This window comes from Argiope bruennichi, chromosome 10 (genome assembly GCF_947563725.1).
Source record: "Argiope bruennichi chromosome 10, qqArgBrue1.1, whole genome shotgun sequence".
Lineage (NCBI taxonomy): Eukaryota > Metazoa > Arthropoda > Arachnida > Araneae > Araneidae > Argiope > Argiope bruennichi.
In genome coordinates, this window is record NC_079160.1 from 34,137,599 (window position 1) to 34,158,850 (window position 21,252).

The window sequence follows — 21,252 nt, forward strand, 5'->3', positions numbered from 1 at the left end:
AATATATCATTTTTCTATAAAACCATATCTGACTTTAAATCTTAAAGCCCCAGTACCAGAAATGTTGGAGATAAACTAATTTCAAATAAGATAAATACATACGAAATGTTTCTGATCAACACTTAATCTTCTCATTCCTAAGATCATTTTAGTTCAGGTACTTCAGAATACTGAAGCACTTTTTTCTTTCAAAAATAATAAAATTCCAGCACTCCCCATTCAAAAACTGCAATGACAACCTTTTCTTAAAAAGCTGAAATAAACAAAAGAGGTCCCCATTAACTGAATGCTATTAAGCAAATGGACATTCTTGCCCCCCCCCTCACAAATCCATCTTGGGAAGCTTCTCTAAGGAACAAAGCATACCTTATGGGTATTCATTCAATCATATTAACAAAAAGAGGAGGATATTCAAGTGGTTCGGATGGCTTCCATCACCTCATTCAAAGAGCGTTTGCAGCCTTTCTGTACTGACAGAGTTGAAGTATTCATAAAAGCACTGCATTTAAATACTTAAAAAAATGTATCTTCAATGATACTACTAATACACTTTTAGATATACATATTGATACTATATTTTGAGAAACTGCAAAGAAATCAAAGGTAAAAAAATAATTACCAATCTCCCCCCCCCCCCTATTTTATAATAGCAACTTACTTCGATTCTACCTCAATGCTTTATATTGATCTTCTGAACCGTTACATTTTCTTATCTTCTCTTTAGCAATTCATTTACAAGTAAAATTCAATTTTTTAAAGTATTTATAATTATAGATACTTATGCACTACTATTTCTAGAATAAGCTTTTATTCTTTGATAATTACAGTCCTATGAAGCCTATCACATGATTTTGTGCATTGTATAAATATGATAGCAAAAATTAAACCATTTTTATAGTCACTAGTTTTTATAGTCAGTTTTAATTAAAAATTCCTTGAATGAAACAATTAGTGAAGGTTTTGATAGAAATTAAAGATAGATAATTCAGTTTTTTTGCAAGGTGATCTAAAATCTTGCGTGATTACAGATGCATGTTTCAGCACCTTAAAACTCCATTGTAGCTTTATGAAAATAGCTTCAATAAATTTCTAAATTCCATGATAACATACTAAAGTTGAATGCAACAGTACTGAATAACCTCCTTTCATATTACCTCAAATGTTTATGTGAAGCAAGCAATAGTTCAAAATCTTGTCCATATGTCTGTAAAGCATCAACAAGAAGCAGGCTGTGTACACAAAGAGATAAAGAAACATCATGAGGATGTTTTGATAAGGTTGTCTTCACACCAGTTACCTGCAGTTCTGCAACACTATGACCTGATGAAATATGTACAAAAATCAACAAAATATTAAATTTTCTCAAAAATTGTAACATGTTTTAATTCAACAAATATTAATAAAACTAATGAATATAAGAATGAATAAAAAAATTACAAATTATATTAAAAAGATATGATTATACTAAATTATATTAAAAAGATTATTATTTAAATTATATTAAAAAGCAGTAATCTTACCAAAGCACAGATAATTTAAATCTATAGTTTAAACATTGCTTTGTACAATACAAAAAAAGAAATAAAAAGGAATTATTTGATAACAAATAATTGCATTCACCTTACAAATGTCATTCCTATACATCTATCTCCATGTGCTTTGGTAAGAATACTGAGCATTTAAGAATTAAGAAGGAATTCTAGAAAAGCCACTCAAAATTACTAGATAAGGTTAGTTATAATAAAGAATTAAATTTTATAAAATTAATCTTTTAATTATAGGTTATCTTGAAAATTTTAGAAACTCAATTTAAATCGAGTGTATTCTTACAATACTGTATATAATATCCTCTGATAGTTTGGCTAAGGTATTTAAATTAAAAGTTTACAATGATAAGTAAGCAACCATAATTATAAATCAAAATGTAATATAATAAAATTACAATGGTTTTGTTGTCTTACTGTATGGTATTCTTGTAAGATGTTTACAAGAATTATTAATAATTTATACACATATAAAACAAATAAAAATTACCTCGACTCTGGACATCAAAAGACATCTGGTCAATACAGAATTCCATGAGAAATATCAAAGAGTTTTCATTCAGATCTGTATGGCTTTCAGAAATTTCTTTTGATATTCTATAAGAATATAAATGCTTACCATATTAAAGTACAAAACATTTTTAATTTCAATAATAAATATTTCCCAATAAGAATGAATTGAAATTAGATATTAACACCCATTTTGCACTAAACATAGACAGTTTAGCTTTTAGTGACAGTGACATTAAAAAATAATTTGTATTATATTTATTTTACATGATTTGGAACAAACAAAATATGGTCACATATAAAAGTTCTGAAATTTTTTAAAACCATTTTTAAAGCTACTAAGCCTCTCTTTGCATTTCAATATACTGAAGGGATATAAAAAATCTACATGAACTTTTATAGCTGTTATATAACTTCCTATTCTATTTTTTGCAATGATTTATTTAGCATCTTGAATGAAGAGTGAATGCATCAATTAATATAATTTCAAAAAAGTTCCACATAATCCAATTTATGTATTCTTCTTCTTCTCCCCCTCCTATTTTCCCAAAAAGTAAAAAAATATCAATAATAGCTGCCAGGAGTATTCACATTTTAAAGACTTCAATCAATATAAAAAAAGATAGTTATCAATATGGAGCTATGATCCACTAGCAGTATGCACTGCTTAATTAGACATTAAAGTACAAAACTACAGAAAGTCTATTTGGGAAAAGATATAATTTTTAAACTTTGATCAGATAACCAAAAACAGAACTAAGCTATTACCTCCTATTCAAAATCCAGTATCATACTAGCATGGGTATATTTGGTCCAAAACAGATTTAATATACATGAAGTTCATATTTATGGTCAATTTTTAGTGAAATTGAATATTTGACTGATCCATTGATTTTCAAACTCTGTCAACATTGACTTGTATCAGCATCTTACGAGAATCACACAAAAATTATATAATGGTATTCACAATGTTTGCATTATATTTTTATGAATCTGTGTATATAAATAATTGATTCGCGATTTTAATAGATAGTTTATTTTAACAATGAAAGAAGGAATCGATATTTTATATTTTGTTTTAGTACAAAAAAGTTGACTTATGCTTGGTAGTAAATAAATTGATTTACTTATTTGCGAAGTGATTATATTAAATTATACACACATAAATTTAAAAGAAAAATACTCACAAACGTTTCTTCTCTTTAAAGCTCTTTTCATTAAAATGCTCCACGAAATCATATGAATTCACCCCTGTATAATATGATGCTGCTTTTCTCACAGATTTATATCTTATGGGTGAATTAATAACATCAACACATGTCTGCAGTGCATTTACCTGAATTTGAAAGATGAAAATAATTTCAGAACACTATGAAAGACTCATAAAATATAAAAATAAATAAAATAACACTTAAAACAAAAGCAATCATTAAAAGAAACAAAATAATTTAACAAATTTACCTTTTGTTCACTGATATGTACTGTCAGCTTTGGCAAATTTCCTGTAACTGCAATAGAGGGCCATTCAGGATCCTGGGTGTACACCATTCGTCTAAAATAAATAAGCAATACATGCACATATATTTCATAAAATTTATTATAGGATCTTTATGTAATATGAAAACGTCCTATGCAAGGTAAATACTTTTTACATACCAAACATTACTATAGACAATAACGAATATAATCTTTAAAGAAGAAAATACAGAAATTTAAAAAAAAAAAATGAATTTTTAAAACTAACAAGTTCAGGTACCAAAATAGTAAACGCTGATTTAAAACTCAAGAAAAGATGATAAACAGATAAAAATATAACAAATTAGAAGGGAAAATATGCATCAGAGAAACAAATTTGTTTTTTTCATATGCTGATTTTTGAAACACTATAGATTTTTTAAATATTGAAATGAGACTGTAAAAATTTTACTGAATGTACTGAAATATATGTTTCATGGAAAAGTGTATGGAATTAGAATATAATAATTTTTACACTAAATTTCAAAATAGATGCATTTTTTAATGAATTCTAAAATAAAAATATATCAAAATCCGCAGCTTTAGAAATTTTAATTTTACAAGCATTTATAGTAACTGTAGTTATCAATTAAACAAATGTTTAAATAGCACCATATCACCTTAAGTACTCAAATAAATTTAACTTTTCAGAAAAAATAACACTATATACACAGTCAATTTTTAGCAGAAAAAATTAATCAGTAAGAGCTTAAGAAGTTATTAATAAATATTAAAAGTAAGATGCATAAAAAGCCCATGTCTTATAATACATCAGGGAATACATTATTTTTCTATTTTCTATGCTTAATTAGGTATATAAATGGGAAAAGTATTTTTTACAAACAAATAATTATAAACTATAAGATTTCAAAGCAACTGTAATGTCAGCAAGGATCTTTTTGTCTTCCCAGATTTTTTATGTCTCTAGAAGTTGCCCAGAATGCTGCATATACAGCAAAAATTTGTAAAAATAGCACATTTGTAAAAATAATATTCATCAAGAATTCTAATTCATTTTTTTAATATTAAAATGCATTGGCAGAAACATGAACTATTTTACTTTACTATTACTATTTTTAGTAACTATTTAAAATCAAGACATTTTGGTTAAAGTATGATTGTCAGTCAGTATAATATATTCCTTGTAAAAAAAAATTGCACCATTATTAAAAATATAATATTTTGATATCTCATTAGTGATCACTAATTAGAGACAATTAATTCAGTATAAACAGAAGTGAATATAATCTTTTCTTAAGAGTTACCAAAGAAATAAATCTTATCTGTAAAAGCAAATTTTCACTGAGATGAACAAATCACTACTCAATACCCTTGTGTCAAGAATCTAAATATCTTATAACTAAACAAGCACAAAGTAGAAGTAAAAGGAAAAATGAGTAGAATTAAAAAGATGCATAAAAGACCAAAAGATATGCAAACTGAATTTACTAACAGGATAGGATATATCAGTGCAAAGAAAATTGACAGTATAAAATACACACACATGCAAAATACAAAACAAAATACAAAACACAAAGAGAATAATACATGACATATTAAAATATAAAAATATCTACCTTTAACCAGAAGAGGGTTTTAAAAGAAATATCATACCAAAGCAAGGGTGATATGACTATACTGGGCGATTCAAAACTTAACGTTCAAATCTGCAAACATTATCTGCATGGACAAGGGAAGTGTGCTGCACACAAGGAGTGTAACCTGCACACAAGTGCAGGTTGTTAAGAATTCAGTTAACCACGTGATTTTCCTGAGCGGAGCTAGCTGCCAATCATGTATCACGTGGTTTCCCTGTTGTTGTTTAGTATATATTTTTTCCAGTAAAAGCAAACTTGACTCACTCTCCCGAGAAATTTTATGTGTAGTTCTCTAGGCCTACTACACTATGGCATCATGTGCCTTTTGTTGTTGATGTTACGGATAAACCACATAAAAGACAACATGTGTCTTCAAGTCATTTCACCCAGACCACAATCTTCACTATCAAATAAATTATTGAATAATCAAGAAACACAACTATAATTTATTTATACTGGTAAATGGTAACAAATGCGATTTTTAATCCAATAAGGTAAAGTACAAGTTCACAGGTGCTCAAAATTTCGATCATTTACATGAACACAAGATTTACAACATTTGATGCTGTGGTATTCTTCTGTTGGAATATCGGTCTTCGTAAACTGGTCTAGCTTGGCGTCCGCTTTCACCTGCTGTCCCATATGCGAGATGCATATTTGCTAGCTCTCGATGCGTAAAACAATTAATCTTATCACTAGTAAGTCAGCTCGTATGCTGATGACAGCGGGAGTGGTCAGACGAGTTGTAAACTGGTTGGGTACACACAGTGCCCTCTACATATTCATGTGTACATTTCCCGACATACTTTCCTATGTGAAATTGCTTTCCTGACGAATTTCCTACATCCTCACGGAATTTTAATAGTAAGTTTTGAATCATCTTGTATAAAGGTGATACTGGACAATGTTTAATTACAGGAACTTGACAAGTAAAAATAATTAAAATAATGACAAATTTGTATGTATTTTTAATTATTCTTAAGATTTCATTATAAATTTATTGTATTTGATGACCAGCTGGTTTGCTGGAACAATGGTTGCATTCAGTTAAATTTCTTAAGCATAACTTAAAACTCACAATTCCTTCAGAAAATATTTTAAATATCAAATTGGACTGATATTTAAGCCATATTATATAAGTAATCTTATACCTTTCCTATATACTGAGTACATGAATAACAATATGGAGTGAACTCACACAATACTGTAAGATGTAATTGCCAAGATTATCTAATATCTAATATCAATACTTTATGTGGTGTTATAACTTCATCGTTTTATTCCTCATGCAAAATTTATTTTGAAATTAAAATAAGTGCAGTGCTTTTTATTTCCATTATAACAGCACATTTAATAGAATGCTAGATGGATTGAAACCTGCAGTTAAAAACAGAGTAATACATGCCATTTTTCAGTCTACTGAGTACACAGTTGAATATTTCTGGTGCCATCAATAAAAAATTTCACAAAAATTCATATCAAGCAACAAAATAAAGTTCATTATGATGTTGCCACTGAATATAAGACTGCCTTACTAATACCAATTCCCGATGAAAGTAGTGTATTCTATACCTACCCTCAATTAAGAAAAACAAGAATAGACACTTTTGAAGAAACATTCGATTCATAAGGATCTAGATGCGTTACAAACATGAAAACTCTTCTTTTTGGAATAATAATCCCCATCTGTCTGATTTTAGATGGATATTGTATCGGTGTAATATTTCAAAGAAATAATAGACACTAGCTTCATTAATAAATATTCATACCCCAAAAATTATTGAATAATTGAATATCTAGTATTAATTAGATGAATTTTTTTAATTGAGTCTAGGTGAATGATAAAAAATAAATTTCTCAAGATTCTATTTATTTTAAAGCAAAAGCAAAACATATGATAAAATATTTATTAAAACTATACAAAGGATCTTAATTTAATTAAAGCAATTGCAAATTATGCATTAAAATATTTTTCAAAAATTATTTTCTTACAATAATATTACTATATGCTACAAAACAAAACAATTAGTAACAAAATCCTTAATTTTTAATTCATTAAAATTCTAATGATTTCTAAAGTACAACTGTGCCAAATTTAGAAATTAAAAATTAGTGGAACATTGAAATAAATAATAATTAAACTAATTAATAATTATAAATTAATATTGAATAAACAAATAATGTTAAGTTAAATCAAAATAATTCTCTCTCCATAAATATCTACAATTCAATTTAGACAAAGTTTTAGAAAATATGAAAGAATTAAAAAAAAAAAAAAAACATATTACAAGACTTACCTTTCAGTCTGAACTGTGATAGAAAAACGATCCAAGATATGCATAGTACTTGTTCCACGAAGTTGAGCAAATCTCCAGTTATCTTTCAGTCTGCTCACTAATATTTGGATATTGCTCAGCTCTAACGTATATCTTCAAAAAATAAATAAATATCACATTTATTTCAAAAAATTGCTTATGACAAAATATACAGACAATTTTCCATCATTTTACACATAAAGTTTGAGAACAATTTAAAGCAGCTGTAATTTATAAATATAATTACACATAAAAAGAATTGTAAAGTTACTTTTTTCCCACTTCCTTTTGAAATTTGGTTTCAGAAAATAAACTAAAAAAATTATCACTAATCCTTGGTTCCACGAGACAAGAAAGTAAACTGTGCTCTTTTGTTGATAAAACTAAACAAGTAGGTACAATTGAAAAAAAATTTAGAAACCCAGTAAAAAATATTTCAATTTTCCGAATAAAAATCAACAACAATAATAAAAAAATACCAGAGTTCTTTTTTTCCCCTAGTCCTTTTTTATGTTTTCTCTAACATATCAAACATCTATTAAAACATTTTGAGAAACACAGAAAAAAATTAAAAGTGATGTTAAATAAACACAAGTGAATTTATTTTTTTAAAAAAACTTATGCATATCAAATACAGTAGGATAATATATACTACAATATTAACAAGATAATATCAATTATTACTTTTATATATTCTCCCATTTAAATAAAATTGTTTCAAAAAAGAAATAAACATCTTTTCAAATGCTTTTTGTGATTCACAAAGAAAAACCATGAAAGAAATTGAATTTCAAAATAATGTAATTCCTGTTATAAAAAAAATATGAATATCTGACATACTTTTCATAAATATGTTCTTTCAAAACTTGCGCATCCTTTTGATTTGACATCATTTCCATTAATTCATTGGCCTTTTTAGCTCTCTCAATAAGCTCTTGGGGAGTAGAACAAGGTGTAATAAAATCCTCTAGAACAAGAGTAAATATTAGTCAAAATGAGTAATCAATACAGAAACAATGTATCTCAACTTCATTCTGAAGACGAGTAATTTATAATTTTTTAACAATAAAATTTGAATATATTTGAAAATATATTTGTAAAAGTAAATTATCTCACAATTAAAAAATTTTCTATCTATGCAATAAAAAATTCAAGGAAACAAAACAGGTTTAATCAATAATTTCAGATAGCCTTAAAATAAAATTTAAAAACAATTTCCATTGATTGTTTATCAAATTTATTACTTCAGAAAATAATCATTGTGGCACATTATATCCAAAAGACAACATAGAAACCCTTACCATCATCATCAAGGTCATCAGATGAAGGAGTTGTTTTATCAATTTCTTCAGTGCGAGCATTGTAAAAGTGTAATTTTCCCAAATCAAATACCACCTACAAAATGACAGTTTTATGATATCATTCAGATTTATCACAGATTATAATAGGACATTAAACAGAAAAAAATATTCTCAACTTACTACAGTAGAATTCTTATCACATATGTCTTCTGGAATTATAATTTGGGGAGCTGATATGTTTAGTTCTATATTCCACCCTCTTGAATAAACCTAAAGTGATGGGATGTAATATTGATCAAATGAATAAGTGGATTATAAATTAGCTGAAATAGATTAACTTATAAGTTTAAATCTGTAAAACTAACCTATACATGAAAGAATTATCTAGATAATCCTTAATGCTTTATGTAATTTCTTTTGAGATTCATACTGACACTATTAAAAAGGATATCATAAGTAGTTAATACAGACAAAATGCACAATATCAATAAGTTAATTCATAATCAAATGCAAACTGCTAATACAGCAATAGAGCTTACTGAAATAATAGCAAGACTGAAATTTAGCTAATTCAAAACAACAACAAAACAATTTCAATTATTGAAAAAAAAACTATTTTCTTTAACACTACATAAATGATACATGCTATTTTGAATAATGTATTTTATTCAATCAATAAGATGAAGTAAGAAAATCCTTCAAGGATTTAAATTTTCCACTAATTTTTTATTTCTAAGAAAAGATACAGAAAATAGATTTTAAATGGTGGTGGGACGGGGGCAAAACAAAAAAGGACAGTGAGTGAATGGAAGCAGAGAAGGGAATATGAATAATGACATATAACTGCTTCTTTAATATTTGTATTGAAAGGTTTTAATTTTGAAGGAAAATTGACTTACTTCCTTAAGATTATGCAATCATACAACATAATTTCAATCGATAACTTAAACAAAATTCTCAACTTTAAAAAACCTGAGAATTATAAAATATTCTAAAGTGTTCAATTTTAGAAACTGCTCAAAATGCAGCATGAATATGAAATAAAAAATAAGTACTATTAACATGAAGCAGATAACTGCATTTAAACATAAAACAATCGCAAGCAAGACTTACAGTTTTGTCTTCTCCGTCCAAAATTTCATCCCATTTTTGCTGTAATTCTGCTTTTGTTTGTTGTTTTAGAGTTTCATATCTAGCCTTGGCAGCAGCAGTTAATTTTAATTCACTAAGAGAAAAATCAGTTGAAGTTTTTCCATGATGTAATGAAAAGAAATCTGCAATGTATCTTAACACTTGAGGATTGTAAACAACATCCAAGGCTCTTGTAGTAATATTTAGTCTATAAAAAAAAAGCAAATTAACAACATAAAAAAAATCAAAATTGTGCACAAGACTTACAAAACTGTATACAAAATTTATCTTCACAAAAACATTTAAAATTTTAAATTGAAGTTTAAAAGACGATAATATAATGTTAAAAAAAGAAATTATAGCATCAAATTTTCTTATCAAACAGAAGACCAATGTATTTTAAAGTAATATAATAACAATAAAAGAATTTCGAAATGAGGAGTAGCTCATCATCACAACAGGATAACAGGGGAAGTTCACTATATATTGTGTTAATAAAAGGGTTTTTTTTGTTAATTATTTTAAAACATTGTGTAGCTACATTATTTTAATGATGAGTAAGTATATAAGAAATTCTCAAAATCCTATATTTAGGAAATAAAATAACTTCAAGTAAACATTCCTTTTAATTAAACATTATTTCATTGATTAGATCAGCTTTTCCAAAGTTTTTCTTCTACTAAATTCAACAATTTCCACAACTTTTTTTTAACATAATTTAGTTTGGTATAATATAGTCAAAATTTTTCATGCAAAATTGAAATGAAATATACAATAATCCTTAATTTAAAATTGGCATCTGTCCAATTACATATTCAATAAATCTAAATTCAATTTCTATGAAAAAGACAAAATAATCAGCATTCTGAAGACTTTTGTTAATGATTTAATTTCTAATTTATGTTACTCAAAAACATTTTTGAAAATTTTATTCTATTCTTAATGCTGTTTCCCCTTGCTTGCAATTATAATCCGAAAATTCTTTTTATAAAGGTGCATTGATTTATTTTTTTATTATTATTATTATTATTATTTTTTTTTTTTTTTTTTTTTGAGAAATGCAAAGAATTGACAATTATACTATAACATTACAGAAAGATTTTCCAAATACTTTAAATATTTTCAAACCAATATATAATAGCAATTGCATAAATGATAAAGATCATTATTAACAAAACTACAGACAATAAAATTTTAGAAAAAGACTATTTTTATAATTCCTGAATTACTATGCAAATAAGCATTTGCAATTAATGTTGTTAAATCATATTATTAAAAATATTTTCACAGAAAATTTGACAATAATAGAACAATAATTTGATAGCAAAATATCTAGAAGATCAAAGTAGTATAATTATAATTTTAACTGAAGAAGTACCTGTGATCTGCATGGATTGTAAATGGTTTCTTTTCATAACTCAGTTCAAATAAGTAACTGCCTGTATCACTTTCTTCGGATTTCTGATTAAGAAATGATGGCAGTGGGAAAACAGTAATATTGGATGATTTGGTGTATAAGAAACTGACATCCTAGAAATAAAAATGATATATATAAATCAAAAAATGAAATATTATAAAATTCTCAATATATAACGGTAGATTTAAAAACAAATTAATATAAAATGAAAACATATGCAATGTCTATTTCTATGAATTTGAAACAGAATCAAATTATGCTTCCACAAAATAAGAAAAAATACACTGATATAAGCATATTTAAAAATGAAAATGCATATGTTCCTGTTAATAAGCAACAGCAAAAAGTCTTGACGTTTTAGACACATAGGCAGTCACTTACTTTGCTTATTTAATAATCTAGCTTTAATCATGACTAAACATTTGTCAATTCTATATACAATATTTCCATAGTTGAATAAATACTGTTATTTTCAAAATGCAATGCAAATTTATTAAATTCCCCAGAAATATAAAAAAAATTGTACAAAATTTGCAATATAATATCATATAAAATAAAAGCATGCTTATAAGATATGCTATTATGAAAATAAGATTAATTTAATTGGCTTTTCAATAAAAAAATTAGTCAAAGCATGTTTTTAGCTTTGAACTAAAAATAAATACTTTTTTTGACATGAAAATTAATAAATTTTGAGTATGTATCTGTGCCTAATAGTGTACAGAAATAAATAGTGATAAAAATTTAAAATAATATTTAGAGTGACTTCAAAGGTAAAGTTTTTACTTTCTAATGTCAAACAGATTCTCAAAAACTCTTTAGGTTAAAAAAATCTCAAAGAAGTAAAAGTATGTAAAATGCTGCAACTGCAAATTTGTTAAGTAATAAAAAGTGAGAAAAAAAATTCTTTGACTTAATTCAAATCATACTTTTTTAACCATAATTTTTTAATAGTAGATATAATGATACTTCAAAACAGCATATATTTTTCATAGGTGACTAGTTCAGATTATGGACATAATAAAATAAGGAAAATTCAATGTAACCAACTTTGGGATAATTTTACAAAAATATAATATTAGTCTTACAAAGAAAGACATTAAATTATAGTATAAGTTCTTACCCGATTTTGTGGCGCTACAATATGAGGAAAATGTGAGTCAGAATATATTCTGTCATGTAAATATAAAGCCCCAAGTTTGATTTCAAATAGAAAAGAACTATTTCTTGGCCTGGTTTCCAGTTTTGTCGACACATCCGAAAACTCAAGATCTATTATTGATTTCATCTGTCTTGAAGGACTTTTACTTGTCGGTGATGTAACTGAAGATTCACTTTGCAAAAGAGAGAAAGTACCTTGAGACAGAGAAAAATTCAGCTGAGCAAATACTGTGTCTCTTTTTAAGAGAGAATCATCATCAGCACTATCTAACACATCTAAAATTTCTTCCTCTGAAAAAAAAAAATTATTTACTGAAAAAAGGCATTTTAAAATATCGACTTTTACTGCTTTAGACTCATGAAATTTTGAAGAAAAAAAATTACATATTTTAATCTCAAAAAAGATGAACTGCTTTAAGGTCTATTAGTAAGGTTAATAATTTCCCTTAATTTAAAAAGTTTTTTTTTTTCTAATTCTTAAAAATGACAAATATTTTTCAAGGAATTTTAAAGATGTTAAAAAAATTAATAAATTAAAATTAGAAGAATGGTATTAATAAGCAAATTCGAACCTAAATGACTTTTCAATTCTTCAACTTCCGATTGATCAGATTTTACACTATCGACTACATCTGCGCCAGAATTGTCAGAATACCATCCACCCCAGGATGGAAACATCCACTGAAGGAAGCCTTTACCTTTTGACTGTTCATCCTTTACCTGAAAATAATAATAATAATAAAAACATTACCATTAGAAATTTTGCTACTTTATATGCTACATAATAAGAGTTATAAAATTATAAATCCTTAAATCAGATCATACAATATCAGAGCATGTGCAATCTAAGATAGTACAATTAAGCAGAATGCTATCTCAGCTAGCATGATATTTAAGTTATGTGATTTCTTAATTTCCTCTCCTATTTTGAATATTTTCCATTGCAGAAAATGACACAAATAGACAATTCAAAAATAAAATCAAGTGGAACTTTTTTAAAAAATTGTTTCATTATTTTTTGAAAGGAAAAGTGCTTAAAACAATGTTAAAAAATAATTTAAAACTGTCACTATTTGTCAAGTAGTTCCCCCCCCCTTAAAAAATGTGGCAGCAATTTTCATTTCAATGATAATAATTTTGATAGATTAAGATTTTCCAAGCTGCTTAAGCAGTAGAAGCAAAAAAAAAAAAAAAACTGTTGTTAGTGTTTATGTTAAAAGTTGATATCAACAATGTCTACAAGCTGCTGGGTTGCATAACAAATATCTGACAGTTAATGATCTGATAGAAATATTTAAATAAATTATTATAACAGAAATAGGCACCGAAAATTTAGATCTACTAGCAAAACAAATAACAACTGCAACTCGACAGTAATGCAACTATATAATGAAGAATATAAAGGAAAATAATGTGAAATCCACCAAGGTAATGACAATACAATATCCCCCCCCCAAAAAAAAACCCAAACCTGGCAATGAAGAAATTTTGTTTGAGAAAAGTGAGTTTTTGTGCCATCAGATGAGTCTGTTCAATTTTCTAAGCCATCAAGAGCAAAATAACTTTGTTTCATATAACACATTCATTTCAATATGCACAAAAACAGTGCTTGTTTATTCTATAAATAGCCAAAAAAAAAAAAAAAAAAAAAAATGCAAACTGCCCACAATCATCTTGGTATAGAAGTATAATGATCTGCGATTTTGGCAATATCTGAAAATTTCTAAATAAAGCCAGGAGCCATTAAATAATTATCACAAAACCTATTTACTTTACAATATAATTTTCTTCAAAACAGCTAGTTTCATAGTCTTTGCTGATAATTAACATTGGTATATATTTATACGCAAATGCAAAGATACTGATTTATGAAATTTTTGTCAGTAAAGCATATCATATTACTATAAATTTACTAATTTTTTTCCGCAAGCATATAATATATTTCAGTAAAACATTAAGGAAGAATATGACAATTAAGGAAGTATGTTCTTAATTAAAAATAAATAATGAATTCAATGATATAATTATAATTTATTAGATTAATGACTATTTTCATGTTTTGAAGTTACATGAAGGCTAATTTACGATTGATCTAAATTTGAGGTTTTGTATTAGGAAGATCTAAGAAGACAATCCAATTTTCAAAAAAATATATTACACCATCTAATGACAGAATTAATATACATCAAGTGCAAGAAATAAACAGCAGAACTGCAACTCGAATATAATTTTTTGATTTATAAGTTGAAATTCTTATCCACTCCTTCCCAAAAAAATGAGAAAACATTGAAATTTTAAAAGTGACAAATAATAAAAAATTAAAAGTTTTCTAACAAATTACATCTTGTAAATTATAATGGGATGCAGAACTAATTTATGTTAGTATTTCAAAATTCTTATAATAAAAGCATATGTTTATCAGCTTGAATAGAAACACTAACAAACAAAAATTACATCTTCATCAATAGCATATTATACAAAATTGTATAAAACTCCTATCATACAAACATAGTATAGAGAAATAAATTATTTATGACTTTTAAATACTATATTCAATTATCAAAATATGGTTATCAATTTTGATCACGTTTTAATGCACTTATTTAATATTATAAATTAATTCAAAAATAGTAGGTCAAATTGAATTATTGCATATATATATATATAATACTTACATCAGAACTATTACTTCTTTCAATTTTTTTGGCAACCAATTCCCTTAACAGACACAACAATTCAAAACTTAATTTCTTTTCCAAATCTTCCTTCCAAGCCTAAAAATTCAATGAAATTATAAAACCTAATATAAAAAATAATTCTATTAATTATATAAATAAAAATCAAATACTATAATAAAGAAACTTTATGCAATATTTAGTGTAAGACTGCATAAAAAAAATAAATTGGAAATTGTACCTATAAAAATAATCTTTCATATATAATTTCTTTCATGTTTTAAAACACGTTAAGAATTATTTAATAAATAATTTAATTAAGACAGTAAATTATAATAATTACGTTTACTCTTATCTGATATGGCACCATTTAGCTTATATCAGTATTATTAGTTAATTCTGGTTTAATTAGATTAATTTGAACTTCTCTAATATAAAATTGAAAAAAAAAAACATTGAATCTCATTAAAATTTGAAAATTAGAATCTTGGAATTATATCAGGTACTAGACATTAACTTGATATGAAAATTAATATTTTAAATAAAAATAATAATAAATAGACAAATACAATTATTTTATGCATTCAATAATTTAAAAGTAATACATATTTTAACTTTAATACTAATGATAAAACTTTAAAAAGACAACACATATTATTAAGATTTTCAACATTTATATTAAAAGGAAATTAGAAATGGTAGTAATTAACTTGGAAGTGCAATGCTTGTTTGTATGTGAAATATGGTTTATGAAAACAAAGCATTTCAGTTTATGCCAGTAGTTTAGCAACAAACGAAAAAATATACAATTAAGAATAAAAATATTGGTTTTATGATCAATATCTTCATTTTTAATTGTATAATAACAGTGAAACACAAGATGAAAAATATGTAAAAAATTCTAGATGGTATACAATGCAATCATTGCAGAATCTAAAATTAGATTTGATTTCTTTAAAAGAGATTTGTTTAATTTTAAAAAATAGCCAGATTACATATTTTATTTAAATAACAAAATAATTACACATTTTGTAACTGCAATACTTATTTAGTGATTGCTGTAACATTCAAAATAAGTTTTATTAAATATATAAATGCATAATTATAAATAATATTTTCAAATAAAGAAACCTTAGAATCAGGTGATAATTCAGACTTGTTGAGATATTCTTGATAAACTCGGCTGTATTCAGTTATGTCATGGGCTCTTTCTAGAGCAAATGTCCATGTACAAGCTCTATTTTGCTTTCTCAGAGGCTCCAGGTGTGCGGTTATAGCATAAGACCACCATTTTCTGGCACTACAATAAAATAAAAACTTGTTTATCAGTATATCAATTAATTTTTATTAAAAGACAAATAAATTTCCATCATAAAATAGAGAAATTTGCTGTTTTGCTTATCAATAGTTCCACATAGTAACTAATTTATCCAGTTGTAAAATCTATTTGGCTTACACTTCAAGAGCCAAGTTCATTCAATTGTATCTTCTATATAAAAATAAAATTAAAAAAAATTATTAATTTTTTTATTTGCACATTTTTTTAATCAGCTAATTAAAAAAAAACTCTCATATCAACCTAATCCTGTAAACATTAAAAGTTGTTTTGTAATGCTGATTAAAGGTAGCAAAGTAATTGAGGCAACCATTCTGTAAAACAAGGCATGTATTTCTCATTAATATCAAAGCTGCAGAAATAAAAACTTCGACTTTAAAAATACCAAATTATTTTCAAGCACTAATATTTGAAAAAAAAAAAAAAAAGAATTTAAAAGAACATCAACATTTTAAAAGAGAGTGCTAAAATTCTGTAGTGGATTTAAAAACCATCAAGCTAAAGGTCAAACACAGATCATAGTAGTTCTATATATTCAAAGTCAACAATAAAAAAATTCACAAATATTTTTTTAAAAGATAATTATGTTAAGTAATATTTATATATGGTGTTTACACAGTGTATTTGTAAAACTTACATTCAAATATTTTAATTTATATAACAAATAAATGAACTTTAAACTTTTTTTTAAGAATTTAAAAATTGATAACTTCCAACAACTTTTAAAAGTACCAACAAAATCAAACACTTTTAATAAAATTTTTATAGTTTAGAATAATGCATACTTATTTTTTACAGGAACATTAGGTCGCCATTTGCGATATTTCCATCGAACATCAAGAACTTCCAAAGATTTTACACATTCCATCATTTGTCTGTATTGTATCTGTTACAATAAAAGAGGATTTTTATGAAATTATACACAAAAGAAAATTATTCCAAGTAAGTGCCTTCAAAACTTTCAGAAAATATTTAAACATTTTTTATGTATATCATAAAAGAGTAAACAGAATAGTATAATTGCAGAGTACAATTTCATACTTTTCAAGAGCAATGTTATCAAATTACTTTATCTAATATATTTTTAAAGTAAATTAAAAATTGCATAATTTTATCTTAAAAGACCTTGTTAAGATTAGCACATCTTTTAGGGCAATTTCTTTCTTAGATTTTAAAAGTATCAATACCTTTAATTAATATATATATACTTTCTTTTATTTGTTAAAAAAAAAAAAACTGTTTGAAAACAAAGTTACAACATAAAATCAAAACAAAAAGATAAAAGCCTACAGATTTTAATATTTTAAATTAAGAAATAATAAGAAATACCTACTTCACTAAGTGATAAAGGAATTTTTTCCAGATTTATGTCACATATTATCCTAGGTATGAACCTTGATCTTAATGGTTTGGAAGAACAATTTCTGGTTAAATGGGCATCAGCATTTACAGGTGCAAGAATATATTCATGAGCAGTACTTGATGGTGATTCAAAGTGCTTTCCCATCGTAGCCTGAAAAAAAAGTTGATAAAGCATAAAAATAATGGAAACACGGTTTAGAAAAGTAATTCAATAATAAAAAAAAAGATAAAACAATTCTATCAAATTAATTTTCTAACATGCTGATAGATTCAGGGATCAAATATTTTATATATATATATATTGCTTTGAAGCATAATTATTTATATATATTTTGTGAATCCAACTGAGCATCACAAGTCAATCATTATAATTTACATTTTTAAAATTAATAATCAAATAAATTTATATCTAATTATACTTTCAAATATGTCATCTAGTGACTGAAAAAAAAATCCTATTGGTATTGCAGCTTTTAGAAAAAGTTTATACTTAAAACAGTTTACAGTTTAAATAAAGTCATAAACATTAATATAAAAACTATGCATAAAAATATTAAAATATTCTCAGATATGGGTCTTTGAAATTTATTACTAAATGTTAATGACTTAGTATGAAAATATTGTCATGTCTTTTAGAATAAAATATTAACTATTTAATTAACTGTCACAAAAATGTTTCTTATGCTTCAGTATTTGCATGCAAAATTTGAAGTATTTAAATAATAACTACCACATACAAGATTGGTTATTTGTGGCTATATGGTATAAGCATCATATGCAAGGAAATAAAAATGTAGTAAATATGGCCTTCATGGAATTCCAATGCACAGCTAAAAAAATATTTTTTCTTTAAACTTAAGAAGTGTTGCAGCGATTTTGATAAATTTTTTTATCAAATTTGGGAAGTGTGAAATCTCAAAGTTTGGTTCTCAAAATATGGGAACATTTCCAAAATGTTCAATCCCTCATTTTACTAGTCCATAAAAGGCAAACAATTATTCTGGAGTTTGTTTTAGAGTTGATCAAGCAGTTTGATGAAATTAAATTTAATGAACTTTACAAATTCCTTGTTTTATAGTTTTTTGTTTTATTGAAACTGGGTTATAAGAGTATACTTTTTAAAAATTTGCATTTGTGATTTTTTTTAACCATCAGTGAGTTAAATTACCTTATTCTAAGCAACTTATATCATCAATCATTCCCTTTTCTTGAGAGAAACAGGGTACAAGAGGCAACAATATAATATGTTTAATCAAAACATTCATTTATATAAAATATTATAATACAGAAATATTCTAAAATCCCCAATACTTTTTAATTAAAAAAAGAACATCAGTTGCTCTAGACAATTTTTAAATTCATAATTTCTCAAAAAATTAGTTCCTGTACAAAACACATTTTAAAAACAATCAAAAGCTAATATTTTGTATAATAGAAATTCATTTATTACAAGACAACAAAAAAAATCAACAAATTTATATTATTGGTAATATCATATACCATTGTAAAATGTCAACAGTAAAGTTTAGTTAATTCAGGTATATTGATGGCGATCTGAAAGAAACATTAGGGTGACACATGAGTTGGCACTCCCTTTTACACATACAATTATCACACAATAGGGTTATGTAAAACATTGATAAATGTGATTTCTGAATTAATATCTCCATCTAAATTTTTATACTACTGACATTATCTTAAAATTTTTAGAGAAATTATGTCTCAAAATTATGACATCATAAATTTAAAATTCTAGCCATTATGGACCTACAGTGCGATAGGAGATAAGTAAATTTTGCTTTCAAAAAGCATACTTACCATCATTTCCTTTTGATCTAAGTTACTCAAAATGTCACTATTTGTATCCCAATATAGAGAAAGGCCTTGTAGTTCCAAGAGTTTCCACATAAATTCACTATCATCCCTTCTAACAAATTTTGGCACCTAAAAATTAGATTTTTCATTTAACAAAAAAGTCTAAATTATAACAAAACTTTAAAAATAAGTAGAAGTAAAATTTACCCAGTTTTGGTCAGTACTTTGAGCTGACAAACTATGAATTAAAATACCACAGGCAAAATTTTGATTAAGACAGCTTTCACCATCTTCATAACGAATGTGCACATTTTTTATCTTGAGCTATAAGGAAATATAAAACACATAATTAATTTTAAAATAAATGATAAGAATGATTATTTAATGTACACATACACATAATGAACTTGACCTAATCTGCTAATTGAAAGAGAATGATAAAAATTATAATTGTATGAATCAAAAAATATTATGGCAACCCTGTCCAATTTCTTATTGTTTGCAAGTTATGGAGAATAAAATGAATAGGCTATAAATCAAAAGAAAATTCTAATTTAAAAAATTCCGACAGTATAAAATGGAGAATAACTAAATAATTTGAAAGAGCAGGAAAAATCCTATAATATGATATCATTTTCATCAAGATAGATGGATTTAAAACTGAACTACAAGCACCGAAACCTTGGCAAAACCCACAATCAAAAAGTCGCCAAAGTCTTTATTGCTGAATACCAAAAAAAGACTGTTCTAACTATAATCTTCTAATTTACCAAAAAGTTTATTTTATCAGCTTGAGAATGAGCCCACAATAATAAATATCAGTCTTCTAGATGATGTTAGATTTAGTTTTCACTTACAATGCATCATTGAAACTGGCATTTTTTGAAACAGACATTCATAAATAATAATAATAATAATAAATAAACAAAAGAAATGATGATAGATAAACTCTCTCTCTCTCTCACACACACACACATATTGCCAACTTTACTTAAAAAAACTGCAGATTATTCCTTTGAGGCATTCATGTTTAGATTCAATTTTTCTCAACTTGAATTTTTGAATTGCTTTCTATGACTTTTCCTTTATTCAAGTTCTATTGGATTTAGAAAGTTTGGAAATTACATTTTGAATTAATATATTTTAATATTTCATTTCTCAACCTTATTGTACAAACATACTTTGTACAACATACCCTTATTGTGCAAACATACTTTGTATGGCATAAAAAACATACTAGTTACAGAAGTATTTCAAATCAAGAGGCGGCAATAAAATTAGTCGTTATATGTCAGAGTGATAATGACATTTTCTAGTATAAATATTTTAACAAAAAATCATTGGTGCTACCTTTTATTTCAGTTTAAGATCAAAGGGGATAATTAATAAGCATATGTATTTTGATCTTACTTTAACAAATGTTAAATAATTTAATTCATCTGTTAACAGATTCTTAGAAAGAATGGAATATGGTAGGAAACAATACAGGCTTATGAAATGGATAGATAAAAAAAAGATTAATAAAAATATTTGAAACATGCTGATTAAATTCACTATTTATATTTAGTGGAG

General features: G+C 25.7%; 1 protein-coding gene across 1 annotated transcript in view; it reads right to left on the reverse strand.

Moving 5' to 3' along the window:
- The window catches only part of LOC129989057 (intermembrane lipid transfer protein VPS13D-like), a 47,312-nt gene that overhangs the window by 19,838 nt on the left and 6,222 nt on the right, over positions 1-21,252 (reverse strand). Inside the window, exons 7-24 of the mRNA XM_056097372.1 lie at positions 19,888-20,004; positions 19,684-19,809; positions 17,837-18,016; positions 17,289-17,389; positions 16,299-16,467; positions 15,168-15,266; positions 13,065-13,212; positions 12,455-12,783; positions 11,293-11,444; positions 9,897-10,122; positions 8,964-9,053; positions 8,784-8,877; positions 8,323-8,449; positions 7,465-7,596; positions 3,516-3,606; positions 3,242-3,390; positions 2,035-2,141; positions 1,155-1,320 (exon numbers count right to left, since the gene is read on the reverse strand). Coding sequence (XP_055953347.1) covers positions 1,155-1,320; positions 2,035-2,141; positions 3,242-3,390; positions 3,516-3,606; positions 7,465-7,596; positions 8,323-8,449; positions 8,784-8,877; positions 8,964-9,053; positions 9,897-10,122; positions 11,293-11,444; positions 12,455-12,783; positions 13,065-13,212; positions 15,168-15,266; positions 16,299-16,467; positions 17,289-17,389; positions 17,837-18,016; positions 19,684-19,809; positions 19,888-20,004 — 2,603 coding nt within the window. The remainder of the gene's footprint in view (positions 1-1,154; positions 1,321-2,034; positions 2,142-3,241; positions 3,391-3,515; positions 3,607-7,464; positions 7,597-8,322; positions 8,450-8,783; positions 8,878-8,963; positions 9,054-9,896; positions 10,123-11,292; positions 11,445-12,454; positions 12,784-13,064; positions 13,213-15,167; positions 15,267-16,298; positions 16,468-17,288; positions 17,390-17,836; positions 18,017-19,683; positions 19,810-19,887; positions 20,005-21,252) is intronic.